This window comes from Pangasianodon hypophthalmus, chromosome 12 (genome assembly GCF_027358585.1).
Source record: "Pangasianodon hypophthalmus isolate fPanHyp1 chromosome 12, fPanHyp1.pri, whole genome shotgun sequence".
NCBI lineage: Eukaryota > Metazoa > Chordata > Actinopteri > Siluriformes > Pangasiidae > Pangasianodon > Pangasianodon hypophthalmus.
The window spans coordinates 10049013-10065381 of record NC_069721.1 but is presented as its reverse complement, the minus strand read 5'-3'; the positions used below and the strand labels follow the sequence as shown (position 1 = coordinate 10065381).

The window sequence follows — 16369 nt, the reverse complement described above, 5'->3', positions numbered from 1 at the left end:
GACTGTTTTTAATTGTGTGTAAATGTGTGTAAATGTGTATGTCTGTAATTTATTGTTACAGGGCTCTGGCAGAATAAAGCGTTTTACCCTGCCAATAAAGCTTAATTGAATCTGAATCCGAATCTGAGAGAGTGAGAGAGAGAGAGAGAGAGAGAGAGAGAAGGGGGGGGGTTAGGAGGAGGAGGGAGTCACGGGTTTGAGGCGGGACATTTCTCCTACCTGTATTCACATAAAGCCCCGCCCCTCATGCAGGATTGACCAATAGTTGCCCTCTTCTCACACTTTTCCCAGCTAGCTTCCACTCACAGGCCTTTCACGCAGCAGACCGTCTGCTGGTGCTTTCAGCCAATCATAGCTCAGGAGGCATATACAGCGAGCCAATCACATGATAGAGGGGGCGGGATTATTAACAACACGGATGGGTGAAAAATGACATCGCAATGAGTCTCGCATGATTTCAGGACTTGGTTTATGGAGGATAGGTGAGTATTTTCAAGATGTTTAGGTCTTTTGTTATTAGTTTGTAATAGTAATTTAATAAAAATTAATAAAATACATTCAGAGTTCAGGGGTAAATAGCATGCGCTTTAACTCCACAAGCGTTAATAAGCGGCGTCTTGTTTGTGTTATTGCACTGTTGTTACACAGTATTTTGTATTTAATAAACCAGAATGCATGTATTTGTGGTTACTGAACCTCACATCATTTACAGCTTAAACCACGACAGTCACAAGAAATCTTTGATTTGCTGTACTTCTCAGTGCAGTTCACTGATCCACACTGAAACCTGTGGACAACCTGATTACTGTGTCCCAAACACACGCCAAGCACTAGCAAAGCCTAGGGGACTATTTACTAAAGCAGTTTGCAGTTTGAGACGTAGCCTATACTTTCATTCACGTTTATGGAGCAAAATGGAGTAAAATATGTTTTTTTTTTTTTTTAAATTAGAGTTTCTTACCTTTCCTAAACTTGAAATAAAATGCATATTAGGGCATAAAGTATCATTTATGAATGGGGTTTTGAGAAAACTACATTAAGCCAATGTTACTGTAGTGTAATGCACTTTTTTAAAATATCTATCTATCTATCTATCTATCTATCTATCTATCTATCTATCTATTGTTCTGCCAGTCTTTTGTTGTTAGATCTGCAGACATCATGTGGCTACAGTTATGTTTGGGACTGTTTGCTTTGTGCCTGGTACAAGCTACTCAGCCCGCCTTCAGAAACACCAAAAAGCTCGATCCTGAAGTCAGTATGAATATTGTAAGTATTCTGTATCTTTTCGGTAGGATGCATTTCAGAAATTACACACTGTTACTTTCTGTATTTATTCATTGTATTTTCTATATTCACACATTCACATTCTCATTCTTTACATTATTATTTAAGCTTTACCCCAATTTAGTTAATTACATTTAAAAACAATAAAGTGTTTCTCAGAAAAAAAAAAATCATAGCATTTTTTGACACATGCTGTTCCTTTACGTGGAACATAACGTCCCCACTTTAGCATGTGATCTCCATGGGACTGCGCTTTCATGGGGAGATCTCTCTTTTTGAAACCTTTTGTTCTTTGACCCTGAGCTCCACTGCTGCATACAGAGCACACCTTTTATCACTAAAAGTCTTATCATGCTGTGTGCTCCGGCTACCGGCCTTCCGAGTCATGCGCGAGCATGTCACACACAGAGAGGGGCTCAAAAATCATATTTTGCAACTGTGGTACTTTTGGTAACCTTTGAAGATTGTAGTTGCAAAAGAGGATTGAACATTTTATTGAACCAGAAGCCTTTTAAACCTTCTCCTGTGTTTGTGAGAGAGAGAGAGCTAGAGAGAGAGAGAAAGATGCACAATATTCACTATAATGAAGAACCTTCCATGTGATAACACATGTATTAGGAAGAATTGGTGTCAGAAAGTGTTTCCGAGTCAAATCACAGGTTTATATTAATGCACTGATTCTTATGTTATTAGTTCTACAGTAACTATTTACACAGCGAGTAGTATGCTGGATGCTGGCATGTTTTCTGTGACCATTTTTGGAAAGAGTCTCCAGTGTCTTTGCTTTGTAACAGTCAGAAGTAAAGCTGCAACTTTCCGTCATGAGTCTTCATGATGGACGGCTTTGTGGTTTCTCAGTGACATGGCGAACTGCATTTTATTGTCTTACTAACTTCCAGAGAAAGAAAAAAAAGAGAGGTTGGTGTGGCAATGACGGTTTGCAGCTGTTATAAGATAAGAGATAACAGGAACTTTAGACGTAAGACATGTCATTCAAATCATTATCATTTTGACTTTTATATCAGTCCATCCAAGTGAATTGCAGCTTCGTATCAATGACCCTCACAAGTAATAATAGGTAAAGGTAGGTAGTTAAATTGTTGTGGAATAAGAAGAATAAAACATTAATGCTATAGTAAGAAAATAATAACTTCAGCATGGTTACAGTAGGTACTGTTGTGTTTTCTTCCTTATATATCAACTATTCAAGAACGTTTTAAAAAATTAAATAATGATTTAGGCTTTTTCATATTATTCTGGACCCTGGACACTGAAGGGCGTGTAGTTAAAGGCTGTATTTGCTGGGTTTGTCAGCACAAATGAAGAAATTCTGTGTCCTGTATGTCAGTTCTTTAGGGAAAAAAAAAGAAAATCAAGTGCAGTGCAAACCAGGTAAAGCTGTGGGTTTGTAACTCATTTTGTAACTTGTAAGTCATATGAAGCCACAGCACTGAATATTCAAATATTATTTGAATAATAACCTGGAAAACTTGACTGAAAATCTGTAATACATAACATATTATAAAAATAAATATTTTACTAACGCTGTAGGTAAAGACACAGTGCCTTTCTGTTGAAACTCCTGAATAAACCACAATCACTGTTTAAACATTTGCACAGTTAAACAACCAATTTATAGCAAATCAAGGAAACTAAATCAGATAAAGGTATTGATTTATGTCAGTGGTTTTCTCCGAAACACAGAACAGTTGGCTATATTATATTTCTTTCAGCTGTAAATTTGTTCAAGGTCTTTCTTTTGGCTTTCAATGTTTGAGATCTGCTTTTTTTCCCTCAGCGCTGCCGTTGTTCATGCTCAGAACGAGAAGTGAGCAGAGACAGAGAGAGATAAGCGTGAGGCAGCAGTGGATTTATCCTAAAGTGGCCTAAAGTAGAGCGTGCAGACTGCAGGCCCCGGGGGGAGTGGGAAATTGCGGTGCCTTTAATTATGCATGAGGAGATTGCACGGCGGCCCTGGAACCAACAGGCTCACACAATTTCTTTGAAGTTCCTGATTAGAATGCATTTCATATTTAGAGCGAGGGGGAAAGTTGACTCCAGACAACAGAATTAAAACTGCTCCCGAAGTGACAAATGGATTACTTCTCAATGCAGAAGTGTGGAAATGTGTTCTATTTATAGGGATTTTGCCTCATGCTGTTGTGTAATAATGTGCAGAGTGAACTGTTATAATGTGGTAGGAGTAATCGGATACATCATTAAATGGATACATCGCATTTCAAATACACTTAAATATTTGGCTTCAACTACACTGGCAGTCAAACATTAATCAAAAGATAGTCAACCTTGTATTAACATCATCAGTAAGTGCTTTATCCTGGTCAGGCTAGCAATACACACACACACATTCACACTTAGGGGCAATGTAGCATAGTCAGTCCGCCTACCGGGACAAGGTGGGATGAAACCGGTGAACCCAGAGGAAACCCACATAGACAAAGGTGGAACTATTGAAACTCCATATAGGCAGTCACATGAGCTCAGGATCGACCCGGGAACCCTGTGATGCAGCAGCGCTACCCATTACACCACTGTACCTACCCAGCATATTAACATTTTTGGTTAAAATTGAAGAAATGGTTTTAAATGAAATACTTTAGAATTATCTAGAAGTCTAAGTAAGAAATAGGTGTAAGTAAACAGAGAAATGTTTGTGGAAAAAATCTAGATCTAACTGGAAAAATGTTGATTTGAGTTCAGTCTAAGTAGGCACTTCTCTGTCTGACAGTGACAAAATATTCAGGCATCATGATATATTTGCTATATCATGACATATCATCATCTATTTTTGCATGTCTCTACATGGTGCACTTCTGGTTTCACCATGACTGAAACAGTGTATTAGTGTGTATACAGTTGAGATACTGACTCCCAGACCTTTCCTCCACAGAGCTAGTGTGATTCACATATTTATTTATAGCATATTACAATAAATGACATCATGGTCCAGAGTGTGGAAAAAAAAAGCTGTTTATATCATATGATATAAAGAATTACATTTGAAACCATTTGCTGTACTTTGTATTATTATTATAATAGAATATTAATACAGACTACAGTATTCTATAATAATAATAATAATAATAACATAAAGTACAGCAAGTGGTTTCAAATGTAATTCTTTATCTCATATGATATGAACAGCTTTGTATCATTAGTATAGAATATTGATACGATATGATTAATGATTAGTGATTTCTGTTGATTTTCCATTTGCATTTACACTGATATCGGTGTGCTGATGTGCCACTTGGACTTTGCTCAGTTTCACTGGTTGTGTCTGCATTTGTGACAGAGTGAGATCATTAGACACTGGGGATATCCGGCGGAAGAGTTCGAAGTAGTCACGGAGGATGGTTACATTCTGAGCGTCAACAGGATCCCACACGGCATCCAGAGTAAATTCCAGCAAGGTGAGATTTTAGAGATTTTAGATATGGAGTGCTCTTAAACCCCTTAAATAGACACCTTAATCTTGATAGGTGAGCACACATTTTGACACTTCCGTGCATTTTTTGCACTGATTACACTGACACTTATTACTTCCTCTGTAAAAGGGCAGAAGTAATAACAAGCTCGAACATGGTTTCACACATGCTCACGCCATCCATTTCAAAATAGTCACACCTCAAAGCAAAAGAGAAGTGGGTTTTGGATTAGTCAGCTTTCTATGTGCAGGGGAGGATCACTCATGCTATTATAAAACCATGCCTGAATAGAAGGTGCAACCCACGCATGACCTTGGTTTTAAGTAACATTTTAGTTTTGTACTTGTGAGAGACAGTTTCCTAGGACATTTCTGTATTTCAAAGAAAAGTTTGTAAGCAAATACGTATATTTTAGCTATTCACAGGCTGATGGTTCAACACACAGTAGTGTTCTTCATTGCAACAGGACAAAAAAAACCCAAAAAAAACAGGAGGCACTGTAATACGTTTTTGATAACCAGTTTTTATAGTGAGATTTTTCTGATTCAGGGATGATTATTTAGTTTTATGGCATAAATTGCACTAGGTTGCGTGCGTTATATAATTTCTGTGTCTACAGTTCAGTAAAATCTCACTGGTGGAAATTGTTCTTTTGTTCCTTTATCATTTATATTCTCCATTTTTCATTAATGAGCCTAGTGATTTCTAAAAGCTGCATGCATTTAATATTTTCACCAGGGGAAAACTGCTGGAGTGGAAAAATCAATTCAGCTGTTGTTTATCAGCCTCCTTTCTTTACACCAACATGAAGTGATTTCACGAACAAAATCTGCTAGAAGATTTCAGGTCTGCAAGGAACCTCGGCCATGTGCCATGTGGTTTTTGGTTAATGAAATTAGACATGCGATGCTATGAATTTAAGCTTATTGAAAATAAATGTGTGTGCTTTGAAACGGTTCCTGTATGTTCATGAGGCCTCTGGTAGTCGTGTATGATGGTTAAACTATCTGGTAACTGCTAATAATGAATTCTGATGTGTGATAAATAAGTAAAAAGCTCATCGAACAGCTTATGTTGGTTGATGAGCGTAGTGGCGCCGAGCGTATTCAGCGTGATAAGCTCTAGAGCTCGGCAGCAGCTCTGGAGACGCATCTCATTTCCTGCTGTCCCACTTCTCCATGCCACATGGGATAGATAGAGTACAACAAGCCTCAGAGGAACACAAGAGCAAAACTAAACAATATCTGGAAGAAAGAAGAGATTTCTTTCAGGCTTACCAGTTAGGCCAAATTAAAAATGACAGTTAAAAATGAAACCTAGGGGAGCTGCTACAGAATGGCAGACGTCCATCTAGAATTCTGATGTATTTTAAACTCAACATTTCTCTGTAGTATGTCTTAAATGCAGTAGTAAATTAAAATGTAGTTTGAATCGACATTTTCTCACGACTGCACTTCCCTTCCCACGTGCAGTGTGGCTAAATCTTGTGCAACCATCGCTTTCACATGAGATTACCAGTCGGTTATGCAAAGTGGTAAACCTCAGTTTCGGAGGTTGAGCTGTGACTTGGGGTTATGGGTTATGGGTTATGGGATGGGGGATGGAGCACCAAGAATGGCTGGTATGAACTAAAACAATCCTATCAGGTCAGGCTCTGTTTGTGCCCCAGAGAGGACCAGCTTACTTCCTGTTTCTGATGGAGATCAGTGATAAAGCGTCCAAAAAGAAAATGTGGAAATGCAGCGGGCAACTGACTTTTGCCTAAAGCTGGTACACATATTCCCTCTGCTGGCTGCACACAATATCGCTGCTGTGTGGGACATTTTGGAAGCAAGACCACAAAGGCATAATGTCTGTAGCATAAGCATTAATTATTTGATGAAGAAGAAGGAGAAAAAATTCCTTTATTTGGAATTTTTTTTTCGCATATCCCAGCTTTAGTTGCAGTGCTGAGGTTTAAAGCCCTGACCTTCTGATCAGTAACCTAGAGCCTTAATGACTAAGCCAACACTGTCCCTGGCTTCTCTTTCCTCTTTGTGGCAGAGCCCAAGCCTGTGGTGTTCCTTCAGCATGGGCTCCTGGCCGCAGGAAGTAACTGGGTGACCAACCTTCCCAACACTAGCCTTGGCTTTTTGCTAGCTGATGCTGGATTTGATGTGTGGATCGGAAACAGCCGTGGGAACACTTGGTCAAGAAAACACATCAGCCTCACCCCTGACCAAAAAGAGTACTGGCAGTTTAGGTGAGTTTCCATTTTACTGTCTTCTTTTTCACACATATTCATTTTGCTTTTTATCCAACATGACTACACATAAATAATAATAATAATAATAATAATAAAAATATATGGTGCACATTTCAAACAAGTGGCTCAGAGTGCAGTACAATCGAGTATTTATGATTAAATGATTAAAATATATAATAGAATGCAAATAATTCACATTTTAAAAAAAATCAAATAGAAATAAAATGAAACTATAAATACCAAAACAGATGAAGTGTTTTCAGTTTAAATCCACATTAAAATATGTTTTTACATGCTTTTTTAAGCATTTAAATACAGAAAACAGAACTGAAAATTGAGTACAGAATACAGCTGCGTGGTTAAGGGTCTGTTTAATACTGATTATGTAATACTGATTCATTAACGAAAGCTGCATAATAGCTTGCAGTTTAATCAGCGTCCTCCTCAAGCAGCTAAGTAACGTTTCAGGTGAACCCACGTCTCACAATTCTTTCCTTTTTTTTGTTGTTGTTGTGTGTCTTGGTGGCAGCCATGATGAAATGGCTAAGAAGGACCTTCCCGCAGTAATAAACTTCATCACAAAAACCACAGGACAAGAGCAGATTTTCTATGTTGGCCATTCTCAGGGAACAACCATTGGTAATATATTAAGATCCCGTCCTCTGAGGCGACGCTGAATAAACAGCACGATTTCTTACAAAGTCAGATGTGGCTTGTGATCTAGTTTTGTTATTGCTTAATTCTGTACTTTGAACCACAAGATTTGTGCTTGGATTTAGAAATCATTTATTATTTCAATGTTACGGAAGTGTTTGAAAGAAACATGTAGGTTTTTAATATCTGAAAGCACCAAGAACTAAACATGGAACAAGATGCTCTTCCTAATCTCTGACCTGATCTTTTTGTGCCATTGTAGCCTTTATGGCTTTTTCCACAATGCCAGAGCTGGCTAGCAAAATCAAGATGTTTTTTGCACTGGCTCCTGTAGCCACAGTAGCCTTCACAGAAAGTCCTATGGGCAAGCTGAGTATCCTCCCGGAGTTTATCATCTGGGTGAGTATGAGCACTTCAAATCCACCGCCGCACATACGTACATATTCATCACTAACACACGGCACTCCTCTCAAATATTCAACATTGTATATTTTTCTTCAATTCTCAGAAATTATTCGGGAACAAAAACTTTTTGCCTCAGAGCGCTCTCATCAAGTTTTTTGCCACCCACTTCTGCAGCAAGAAACCAATTAGTGTGTTGTGTGGAAACATATTTTTCCTCCTGTGTGGTTTCGATGAGAAAAACCTGAACATGGTAAGTGGTACAGCTGCACGTCTTCGGCCTGGGCCAAGAAAAATTTAGCTATAGTTTTGTATTTCTTCCAGGCCAGAAAGTTTAAATAAAGATTTTCATTGCTAGTACATAGCCATAGCATTTTCTTTCTCCTTTCTCTCACCAGACCCGAACACCTGTATACACGACACACTGCCCAGCTGGAACCTCTGTCCAGAACATGGTGCACTGGGCTCAGGTCAGCACAGCTCCCAGCATCTCAAGTCTATATTCATTTCTATTCTACACCTCGACATCTATGGAATACTTTCTTAATAGAGAAGTAAAAATTTAGTGGTGCTTCTAAAACACACTTAAAACTTTGAGAGTTCCTTCATTAGGTTCAGTAAGATGGCAGTTTGGGAGACTGGAGGGAGCTAGCTACTTCATCATCTGCTACTTGATTAGCCCTAATGACACATCAGTGTAATTTTCTTTACCCAGCCGGTTATGAAAAGACTGCAATTAGTTCAGATCATTCTGGCTGGAAATTTGTACATTTTCGTGATTTTTTAAGTCAAAATTTTCAACCAAATCAGCATTTTGACATTCAGAGTAAGTAGACAAAAATATGTAAAGTATTAGTGTACTAATGCAATGACAATAGCATTAAAATGTTTTCTACATAAATATTAAAGCAAGTTTGGAGGCTAATTGCTTTTAGGGATTACAGATTACTTGTAATAAAAGCATTACATTATGAAGTTTATCTGAACTATAAATTTTCTTGAAACTATTTACACTCATCTCCAGTGCTCCTTGGGGATATTTTGTGCAATAAACATAGAAAAGTTATGCGTAACACCCACCAATAAAGCCCTGTATTTATCTCTAATAAAGATCCTCAGTAAATGAGGATTCATGCAACTTCTCTATTACGGTTGAAACAGTGACAAATTTTTCATGAAGAATTCTTTTAACAGGCTATAAAACATAAGCAACTGATGGCATATGACTATGGAAAGGCTGGAAATATTGCTCATTATAATCAGGTAAGTAAGAATACACTATAAAAGTATCATAAAAGCAAATATCCATTACAGTATCACAGGTTTCCAACACATTATAAGCACAAATCTTTACACAGCACATTTTTAAGTGCTTAAGATCTTTCATAGCTAATTCTGTTAACTTCTTCTGTCTCACACCAGACATTCCCTCCTTTTTACAACGCGTGGGACATGAAGGTGCGCACAGCGGTGTGGTCTGGGGGACACGACACGCTGGCAGACCCAATGGATGTAGCATTGCTGCTCACACAGATCCCTAACCTGGTGTTCCATCGCAACATCAAGCACTGGGAGCACCTGGACTTCATCTGGGGCCTGGACGCCCCGCAGGAGATGTACGAACCGATGATCAAGCTGATGAAACAGAATGTCTGACCGCCTTTTAGCTCTTAGCACTAGGACCGATTTTTATGCCTTTTATGTGGAGTTTTAGTTTATAACTATACAACAACTAGCACTATGCATTCCTTAATGATGCATACCTTAGCAGGGAATTATGGCAAAGACCAGCTAACATTTTACTTCCTTTTATATTATTTGTTTTACCTCAGATTTGTCTTACCGCATCTAACGCATTATTTGATTAGTATAAATGCTGTTAACATGAGCTGCCTTCTCATATGAATGTATCTGAGTGCTTACTGAGCCAATTGTTGATTCTTTCCCCAATGTGTTTTACTGGATACGCTGCGTTTAATGTGAATGTTGGATTTTAGCCTCTAATTACAGACTAATCTTTGATTCTTTTTTTTTTTTTTTTTCATTGTGAGATTGTATTTTAAATTTTCTAAAGGCACTGCCCGAAGCATACTTATTTTTCAGAAGGATCAATTGACTTACTTTATATGAATAAACATTTATAAGCAAATAAAAATGAGTATCACATTCATTTTAGACCTCAACAACCTCAAGTTAAAACATTAATTGTACAACATTAATACCTTTACGTATTATAGAATTACTGTTAAATTGAGTAGTACTAACATTATCTATATGAGAAAGTAAAAATGGCTGTCGGATTTGTGTTCCTTGTGACAGAGAGGGGCTTAACATGACATTTGAAGCATTATAAATCAACAAAAACCATACAGCTTTTAATGTTTATTACACATATATTTAGAATCCAATTTGAAATACATGGCACATGTACAAAAATGGGGTTTAACCATTTTTAGAACATTTCACATGAATTGCCACCATAGTGAAAAAAATATTGTCAACTCTGACACATTAAACACAAAACATCAGTAACACTAAACATTTTAAACCTGAAGAATACATTCAGTCTTTTCCTTATGACCCTGTGTAACATTCTATACCTAATACTGTTAAGTAGTAGTATAAAATTTTACTATTTCCCCCAAAATCTAAACAGAAAATGTACGTCTGTGTCCCTTAAGTGTTCAAATGAGAAAATGATAATTAGCATGTGCAGTCATGTTTTAATGTTAAGAGTTCTTGTGAATGCTGGTTTATTGACCTAAGTACAGCTTTTCATTGTAGACCATTTCATATCACAGCTGTACACAGTATCAAAACGATCCTTTTGCACCCAAATAGGCAATGCTGTCATTTTGATTTTTCCAGCATTGCTACAATTGTCTTGAATTTTAGTCTGATTGCAATATCCAGTGGTGTTTCACCATCCTGTAAGAAAAAGACAACCGTAACCGTAAGTTAGTGTTCTCTCTTAAAATGTAGTCCTTATACATATGTAAGACATACCTACATTTAATAAAACTTTTAATAAAAGACTTTCAAAATGCATGACTACTGTAAATGCGTTGCCACTCCTATCCATTTAAACTCCTTACAATGCCTCAATTAGTGAATCACTACTTATCTGATTATCTATTTACTTTATATAAGCAATTAACGAGTTATATAAAGAGCTTTAGGTACACTTTATTCTTTTATACCACAGCACTGCTGAATGCTTGATTCTTGGTAAGAAGGCGATGATTAATTTTTGATAACAGAACAGCATGGATATTAGTCCAACTGCAAGGTTTATATCAATGTGCTCATTCTAATCCATTATCATTTCTCTAGTAACTTACACAGGGACCTTTATGGCAGATGCTCCACATAAACAAATAAAAAAAAAGAAAATGTGTTGATATGGTGAAGATTTCTGTAAGAAAATGCAATGTTTTTGTCTTATCAGCTTCAAGAGAGAGAAAAAAAGAGGCTGGTGAGGAAATGACTGTTCATAGCTGCTATAATGCAAGTGAATAACAGGAACATGTTTCACAGATGTTCCACAACATTGTATGTAAATGTAACCTGATAAAGTGTATGGTGTGTTCTTTAATTACTAAAAACATTGCAATCATTGGCCAATTGCTGTGGTATAAGAGGAACAAAACACTTCAGGACATGCTGTAATTGGAAAATAATCATGTCAGGCTACATCACACCACTCCATGTTGGATTATTTTTCTACCTGCCTCATCATTTTTCGTTCCTTATTTATTTCTCTATCACTGATATGGAATAAGAGACCTGCAGATTATACCTGCTACATTCGTCATGCATTAAAAAAATGAGAACTTACCTTGTTTTGTATCAAAATATCTGCATTCGCCTCCACTAACAGTGGGACAAGTTGGTGACTTTTACACTGGCAAGCATAGTGAAGTGCAGTGTTGCCTTTCTGTTAAACAAACGTACATGAACAACACAGCAAACATGTCCATGAACAGCATTTTGGGGCTAAATGTTTAGTGTTACTCACATAGTCCACAGCATTAACGTCTGCTTTACTGTTTAACACCATTTCCAGCATCTCCACATGCTGTTTCTGTTTCTTGTTCTGTTAAAGTGGTGAAACCAGTTATCTGGTGTATCTTGATGAAACAACATACTGTCATACCTGATGTGCAAATCAAGCTTATCAGCATGAATGTGCTTTTCTACAATAATACATCTTCCACATTCTCAAGCTGATTCATGTACAGAGCATGACACCACTGACAGTAAAAGTATACTTTACCAATATAAGAAACCCAATCAACAGGATGGGCATGAGAATAATAATCATGAGGTAATCCAAGAAGGAAAATGTCCTTTTTGCAACATAGTGCAGGCAAGTCCTTTGTTTCTAAAGACAAGTAAAAGAAAAGTATGCCATTATTCCATACAAGCAAACACAAATACATTCACATACCATTTCACACAACTTAAACTACATTTAAAATAAACTTTAAAAAGTCACTACATGGGTTACTGTATAAGGTTTAGACACAAACCATATACAATACCTTGTTTCTTATGGATATATCAGCTTTTTGATCTAAAAGGTATTTGACGATGCTGACGTTTCCACCCTTACAGGCAGCTATGAGTGGTGTGTCTCCAAATAATTCATCTTGAACGTTTAAATTCTTGGCATCAGCCTTGAGCTGTTGGTACACCTGGTGGAGTTCACCATTGTAAGCTGCTTGGCAAATGGGCTACGGAAAAAAGAGGACAAATCCATGTGAATGTATGCTATGTTAGATCCTATAACAACAAAACCCATAGTATAGTTATCATCTGAAGAACTAATTGTTATAATCAAGCACATAAGACAAATGTAAGTAGGCTACAAAGGTCCTAAACAACATTTTAATACAAATTTAAAAAAAAAAAAAAAAAAAAAAAAAAAAAAATTCCCCACACACTAACTCATGCTAGAACTTTTCTCTCTTACACAAAAGCAATGTTACAACTCAATACATAAACCTTTGTCAGGTCTAACACAACCAATATACCCCTACATTTTAGATTATGTCTATCACCTATTCCAACCCGTACAGGCGGAGTCATGTATCACACATTCACTGTTCGCAGCAATTTGCCAACTTTCTTTAATTTATTACTGAATGACGTATATTTTACTGATATATACTAACATTTAATATTGTAGAATGTCCTTGAAACAAGTTAGTTCCTGTTATCACTTTAGAACATTTTGCATTACATTACAACCATATTTTATGTTCTAAAAACTACATTATATGGCCAAAACTATGTGGACACCTGACCATCACACCCATATGCGAGAGCATTAACATGGAGTTGGTCCCCCTTTGCTGTTAAGAGCCTCTACACTTCTGGGAAGACTAGATTTTGGAGCTTGGCTATGGAGGTTTGTGCCACAAGAGCATTAGCGATGTCACGGACTGATGTCAAGTGAGAAGGCCTGGTACCTGGCCTGGTTTAGTTGGGTTGAGGTTACAGCTAGGGCAGCTCGAGTGTTTCATACCAACCTTGGCAACCCATGTCTTTATGGAGCTCCCTTTGTGCACAGGGGTATTGTCCTGCTGGACCGTGTTTGTGCCTCTTAGTTCCAGTGACGGGAAATTGTAATGCTACAGCATACAAAGACATCCTATACAATTGTGTACTTACACTCAGCATCCACTTTATTAGGAACACCTGTACATCTCGACATTCATACAGTTATTTAATCAACCAATTGTGTAACAGCAGCGCAATGCATAAAATCATGCAGATACAGGTCAAGAGCTTCAGTTAATGTTCACATCAAATTTCATAAACTGCTGATCTCCTGGGATTTTCATGCACAACAGTGTCTAGAGTTTACTCAGAATGGTGCGAGAAAAAAAAACCCCACTGAGTAAGAGACAGTTCTGTGGGTGGGAACTCCTTATTGATAAGAGAAGTCAGAGGAAAATGGCCAGATTGGTTCGAGCTGCCAGAAGGATATAGTAACTCATACAATCAATCTTTACAACTGTGGTTAGCAGAAAAGTATCTCGGCATGCACAACACATCAAACAGCAGAAGACCACATCAGGTTCCACTCCTGTCAGCCAAGAACAGGAATCTGAGGCTATCATGGGCACAGACTCACCCAAACTGGACAGCTGAAGATTAGGAAAAAATAAATAAATAAATAAATAAAATCACCTGAATCCCACAGAACTGTTGCTCAGTCAGTGTTTTTTTGTATCTATCTGTGTAAACTCTAGAGACTGTTATATATGAAATTCCCAGGAGATCAGCAGTTTCTGAAATACTCAAACCAGCCCATCTGGCACCAACAACCATGCCATGGTTAAAGCCACAGAGATCACACGTTTTCTTCATTCTGATGTTTGATGTGAACATTAACTGAAGCTCTTGACCCGTATCTGCAGGATTTTTTGCATTGTGCTGCTTAGATAACTGACTGATTGTCTGATTAGATAACTACATGAATGTGCAGGTATACAGGTGTTCTTAATAAAGTGAACAGTGAGTGAATGTCTTTGTATAAAAAGTGATGTATGATATGAAATGTCCACGTGTTATATTGTACGTGGGGAAAACAAGGAGAGGGTTGAAAATAAAAACTGCTGAAGACAGAAGTGAAATAAGAAATAAGTCATAGGAAAATCCAGTTATTTTCAGATTGACTAACTACAACAGATTGAGAAAACGAGAGAGAGATTACAGAGATTAGAAATTAGACATCTTTAATAGAGGTTTAAAGCAAGAATTTTGCATTAATTCTTTTGTATTATGTAGATAACCACTGAAAGTCTGTGACTTGGTTTTTAGTCATAGCACTGCCATGAATGACTCATGTTCCTGCTTATGTGATGAGAAGTATGGGTCTTTTCAGGGATTCAGATCAATTTACTCATTTCACCAATAAGAGCCGACTCTTTTGACTTCCAAACAGCTCACTGTTTTCCCCCCAAAAGACGTCCAAAGGTATTGTCCTTTGCCTATCAATCACTTCATTTATTCAATACATTTCATTATAATGCTGAATACATTATTCTATTTTATATTATTATATATACTGATTAAAGGGTAGACTTCCAGCTTCTCTTGTAGTCTGTGTGTGTGTCTGTGTGTGTGTATATATATATATATATATATATATATATACATATATACATACACACACACACACACACACACACACACAGACTACAAGAGAAGCTGGAAGTCTACCCTTTAATCAGTAGAGTCAAGTGTCTTCTCTAATATATATTGCTAGTATAAGACCCTGGTTCTCAAAGTGGGGTACGAAGACCCCCGGGGGCCTGCCATTTTACACACACACACACACATAATATGTATTTACATTTCATTACAGTGGTGAAAATCACAAACAACTATTATTATTCTAGAGTTCTTGTAGTTATTCACCTCTTTACTGGTGAACTAAATAGAATTATAGAATTTGATTAATCCAAACCTCAATAACTCCATACATTGTAGGCCTATAAATAATCTCGACTTGAATCAAATGTCAGTTTTAGCAAAAATGTGCTCTGCAAGTGTAAATTTAAGGAAAAACTCTATGGCTCTTCTCTACTAAAGAGCCAATATAATATTATACACATTGAAATCATGAGTCTGATATTTGAAAAGTAAATTCAAGTAAAAACTGATGGGTTCCTCTGATTGTTTTATTTAAAGGGGTTCCAGACTGTTTTAAGTTTGAGAACCCCAGGTATAAGAGTTAGAAGAGATCTGTGTGTGTGTGTGTGTGTGTGTGTGTGTGTAAGGACATTAGCTATAAGCTACACAGGGCTAACAGCAGAGGACATGCATTAACCACAAAATAAAGTGTGTAATTACACCTGGAGTGCAGCTGGAGCACTAACCTCAGACATATACACAAAGTCATTAAAAGATCAGCTGTTTAACAATGAGATTTCCTGGACGTTTATGTAAACCATGGCGTCCTAGTCAGCACAAAGGTGAGTGTAGCTTCCTGTTTACACACCTCTGAATACAGGATCCCCATAGCGCTGTGTCTGTGGCTGTGTCAGTGTCAGGCTCAGGCTCAGTCACGTGTGCTGTGTGGGAATGCTCCTCTGGATGAATGAAGGTGCTTCCTGGATGTCCGCTTTGGAGGCTGTGACAAAGTAGTAATGCTGCTTTCTTTCTTTTTTTTTTTTTAAAGTTAATGGATACTCTGAAACTTCTGAGCGCTCAGTTACTTCTGTTGCAATCCTGGAAAATGAAACCACAATATGTCGTCAGGCACATGAAGGATGTCACACACACACACACCCACACACCCACACCCTCCCCCCACAGG

The 16369-nt window shown here is 37.4% G+C and overlaps 2 protein-coding genes across 3 annotated transcripts; one reads left to right on the top strand and one right to left on the bottom strand.

Moving 5' to 3' along the window:
- Positions 1–337: 337 nt before the first annotated feature.
- Positions 338–10192, top strand: lipf (lipase, gastric). The gene is made up of 10 exons (XM_026915805.3): positions 338–482; positions 1135–1269; positions 4604–4721; positions 6780–6978; positions 7511–7620; positions 7898–8034; positions 8144–8290; positions 8436–8507; positions 9232–9300; positions 9460–10192. Exons 2-10 carry the CDS (start codon positions 1162–1164, stop codon positions 9691–9693), a joined length of 1194 nt encoding a protein of 397 aa, XP_026771606.2. The 5' UTR covers positions 338–482; positions 1135–1161; the 3' UTR covers positions 9694–10192.
- A 215-nt stretch (positions 10193–10407) lies between these two features.
- On the bottom strand, positions 10408–16354 carry ankrd22 (ankyrin repeat domain 22). 2 transcript variants are annotated; one of them, XM_026915532.3, is made up of 6 exons: positions 16052–16354; positions 12582–12773; positions 12314–12421; positions 12056–12133; positions 11876–11974; positions 10408–10965 (listed from the first exon to the last, which is right to left on the bottom strand). In XM_026915532.3, exons 1-6 carry the CDS (start codon positions 16070–16072, stop codon positions 10888–10890), a joined length of 576 nt encoding a protein of 191 aa, XP_026771333.1. In that variant the 5' UTR covers positions 16073–16354; the 3' UTR covers positions 10408–10887. The 2 variants fall into 2 exon arrangements, with proteins under 2 accessions (XP_026771333.1, XP_026771334.1); XM_026915533.3 differs by having other exon boundaries at positions 15930–16064.
- Positions 16355–16369: the final 15 nt, after the last annotated feature.